At 38.3% G+C, this 3,180-nt stretch overlaps 1 protein-coding gene across 1 annotated transcript; it reads left to right on the top strand.

Moving 5' to 3' along the window:
• Positions 1 to 253: 253 nt before the first annotated feature.
• Positions 254 to 2,925, top strand: LOC147563945 (putative metal-nicotianamine transporter YSL7). Its single transcript, XM_086665300.1, has 3 exons — positions 254 to 807; positions 918 to 1,501; positions 1,634 to 2,925. Exons 1-3 carry the CDS (start codon positions 453 to 455, stop codon positions 2,741 to 2,743), a joined length of 2,049 nt encoding a protein of 682 aa, XP_086521426.1. The 5' UTR covers positions 254 to 452; the 3' UTR covers positions 2,744 to 2,925.
• Positions 2,926 to 3,180: the final 255 nt, after the last annotated feature.

The raw sequence follows: 3,180 nt of genomic DNA, 5'->3' as shown, positions 1-3,180 counted from the left end.
TAACAGAAACTTGTGGTTTCATGATGCAGGGTCTTCTAAAACTTGGACAATCTCGAGAAGATAAATTGAAAAGAGTAACACTAAAAGTTGATGAAGCTGACATTACCTTCGCATTGCAGGTACGACCATAACTGTTTTTCAATTTCTAAACTATCTGACCATAACTGCATGTAGATCGGACACGGATCGGGGGACTTCTCAATGTAGTCCACAAGGAGTAGATAATGAGACAAGGGGGTATCTTAGTCTTTCCACAGTGGTGTTTTCAGATTGTAAAACACTCCTCGTCAAAACCAGCCGGTCATCTCTAAGGAATCCTTGTCTCCATAGGATTCCTTGTTTGTCTCTAACTCTCTTTTCTCTGCTACTATAAATAAATACTATATGGTTTTTCTCTACAGAATCATCTTAACTTCAACTTTGATCAAGAGCAGATAAGAAGAAGAGAGACAATGGAGATTGATGAAGAGATCGAAAGTGGGAAGATCAAGCCAGGAGAAGAGCTGTCCATTGAACAGCTCTTTGAATCGAAAGAAGTGCCAACGTGGACTGAACAACTGACGATTAGATCTATAGTCGTTAGTTTTCTTTTAGGGTTTTTATTCACATTCATTGTGATGAAACTCAATGTCACTACTGGTGTTATTCCTTCTTTGAATGTTGCTGCTGGATTATTAGGGTTTTTCTTGGTCAAAGTATGGATTTCTGCTCTTTCAAAGTTGGGAATTCAAAGCAAACCTTTCACCAGACAGGAAAATACAGTCATTCAGACTTGTGTTGTTGCTACTTCTGGAATTGCTTTTAGTAGTAAGTTTCTTTTTTTTTTTTTTTTAGGGTTTCATCATCTGTCTGTTATACTCCTAGCTAGCTAGTATTTTGTTTATGATACTAATATTTTATGAATTGTGAATTAACAGGTGGATATGGAAGTTACATACTTGGTATGACAGCGAATGTGGCATCTAAAGAGGAGAACTTCTTATTAAACAACATAAAGCCACTCCACATCTTATGGATGCTTGGTTTTCTCTGTGTCGTGAGCTTCGTTGGTCTCTTCTCCATCCTGCCCTTGAGAAAGATTATGATCCTTGACTACAAGCTAACCTACCCGAGTGGAACTGCTACTGCCTACCTAATCAACAGTTTCCATACACCTAAAGGAGCCAAGCTAGCCAAGAAACAAGTCATGGAGCTATTCAAATGGTTTGTCATCAGTTTCGGATGGGCATTCTTCCAATGGTTCTACACTGCTGCAGATGGTTGTGGCTTTTCAGCCTTCCCTACTTTCGGTCTTGAAGCCTACAAATACAGGTTCTACTTTGATTTTTCAGCAACCTATGTCGGAGTTGGAATGATATGCCCTTATTCCATTAATTTATCCATGTTGCTCGGAGCTGTCCTTTCGTGGGGAGTAATGTGGCCACTTATAGAAAAACAGCAAGGTATCTGGTACCCATCATCACTTCCTGGGAGTAGTCTTAAGGGACTTCAAGGTTACAAGGTAATGTTTTTCCTCCCTAACTTCATTCATTCAAATAATTTATACTAATTCTTAGCTGTTAGTTCAGACGTTATACTATATCACTAAAATATGAATCTGACCTCATTCTTTTTTATTTCTATTAATAAACAGGTCTTCATTGCTATAGCTATGATCCTCGGAGATGGTTTATACCACTTTCTGTTTGTACTGGCAAAAACCGCAATTGCTCTTGTGAAATCTCGAAAGAAAAACATCTTACCTGCAGCAGCTGCCGATTCTTCTGCAATACAAACTTCCATGAGCTATGACGATGAGCGTAGAACTAAGTTCTTCTTAAAAGATCAAATTCCCACATCTGTTGCTGTCGGTGGTTACATTATTCTGGCAATCCTTGCAATTTTTGCAGTCCCGGCACTTTTCCATGAGTTGAAGTGGTATCACATTATCATTATATACGCCATTGCTCCAATTTTGGCATTCTGCAATTCCTATGGATGTGGTTTGACAGATTGGTCATTAGCTTCAAGTTATGGTAAACTTGCCATCTTCATATTTGGTGCATGGGTTGGTTTAGAGAAAGGAGGAGTAGTTGCTGGTTTAGCTGCCTGTGGAGTTATGATGAGTATCGTATCGGTTGCTTCAGATTTAATGCAGGATTTCAAGACAGGTTACTTAACACTTGCATCTCCAAGATCTATGTTCTTTAGCCAAGTTTTTGGAACATTACTAGGCTGTATTATGTCTCCATTTGTGTTTTGGTTCTTCTTCTACAAAGCTTTTCCAGACTTGGGCTTGGACGGAGGTGAACATCCAGCTCCGTATGGGTCACTATATCGAGGTATAGCTCTTATCGCTATTGAAGGAACAAGTGCTCTACCCAAGAACTGTTTGATTCTCTCTCTATCGTTCTTCGTACTCGCCATCATTTTGAACGGTTTGAGAGACATTTTGAAGTATTTCGGGAACGAGTATCACAAATATGTACCAAGTGCTATGGCAATGGCTATTCCATTCTATCTGGGAGGATATTTCACCATTGATATGTGTGTTGGAAGTTTGATTCGTTTCTTATGGGAGAAGAAGGATAAGTCAGAGGCTGATGCATTTGTACCAGCGATGGCATCGGGTATGATTTGTGGAGATTCGTTGTGGGGAATGCCATCTTCTATACTCTCACTAGCTAAAGTTAATCCACCTCTCTGTATGAAGTTTCTTTCAAGAGCTGCAAACACTAAGGTCGATGCTCTGTTGAGGTCTTGATTCTACCTGCCATAGCAGCTTAGGAGTAAATTAATTTATCAATTTCTTTTTTTTTTTGAGTTACAAATTTTTTTAATCAATGTTCCATCTTTTGAGATAGTTATTTGTCTCCATACTATTTTGATGTATATTTTAGGACGATTATTTTTCCGAATTCAAAATGGCATCAACTTTTCATTCTCTATCGGGTTAATGGTGCGGGGCTAGGCACATCACTTTTAATACATAAAACGAGAAATAGATCAAGAAATGTTTAAATAACTTTTATTTCAACTCTTTCAAACTCAGATAATAAAAATCGCCCTCATTTTTATGTAACATTGTTAACACTCATTTTTGTTTCATAGTGCCTTGCCCTCCCTTTCCTGCCACCATTTGATTTCTTTTAGAGTTAAAAGAATGTCTTGATCTAGTTGTTGTTTGGCGAGAAACTTTGT

Source organism: Eschscholzia californica, unplaced genomic scaffold (genome assembly GCF_041429995.1).
Source record: "Eschscholzia californica isolate CP2 unplaced genomic scaffold, dmEscCali1.0.p SCAF_1, whole genome shotgun sequence".
In the NCBI taxonomy this organism is placed as follows: domain Eukaryota; kingdom Viridiplantae; phylum Streptophyta; class Magnoliopsida; order Ranunculales; family Papaveraceae; genus Eschscholzia; species Eschscholzia californica.
The sequence above is the reverse complement of the archived record's forward strand: the minus strand, read 5'-3'. Positions and strand labels throughout refer to the sequence as shown.

Bases quoted from the DNA above. Each gene is read 5' to 3' on its own strand.
- LOC147563945 (XM_086665300.1), top strand. From the start codon at position 453: ATGGAGATTGATGAAGAGATCGAAAGTGGGAAGATCAAGCCAGGAGAA. The intron at 808-917 runs GTAAGTTTCTTT...GTGAATTAACAG, and splicing joins TTCTGGAATTGCTTTTAGTA to GTGGATATGGAAGTTACATA. The intron at 1,502-1,633 runs GTAATGTTTTTC...ATTAATAAACAG, and splicing joins AGGGACTTCAAGGTTACAAG to GTCTTCATTGCTATAGCTAT.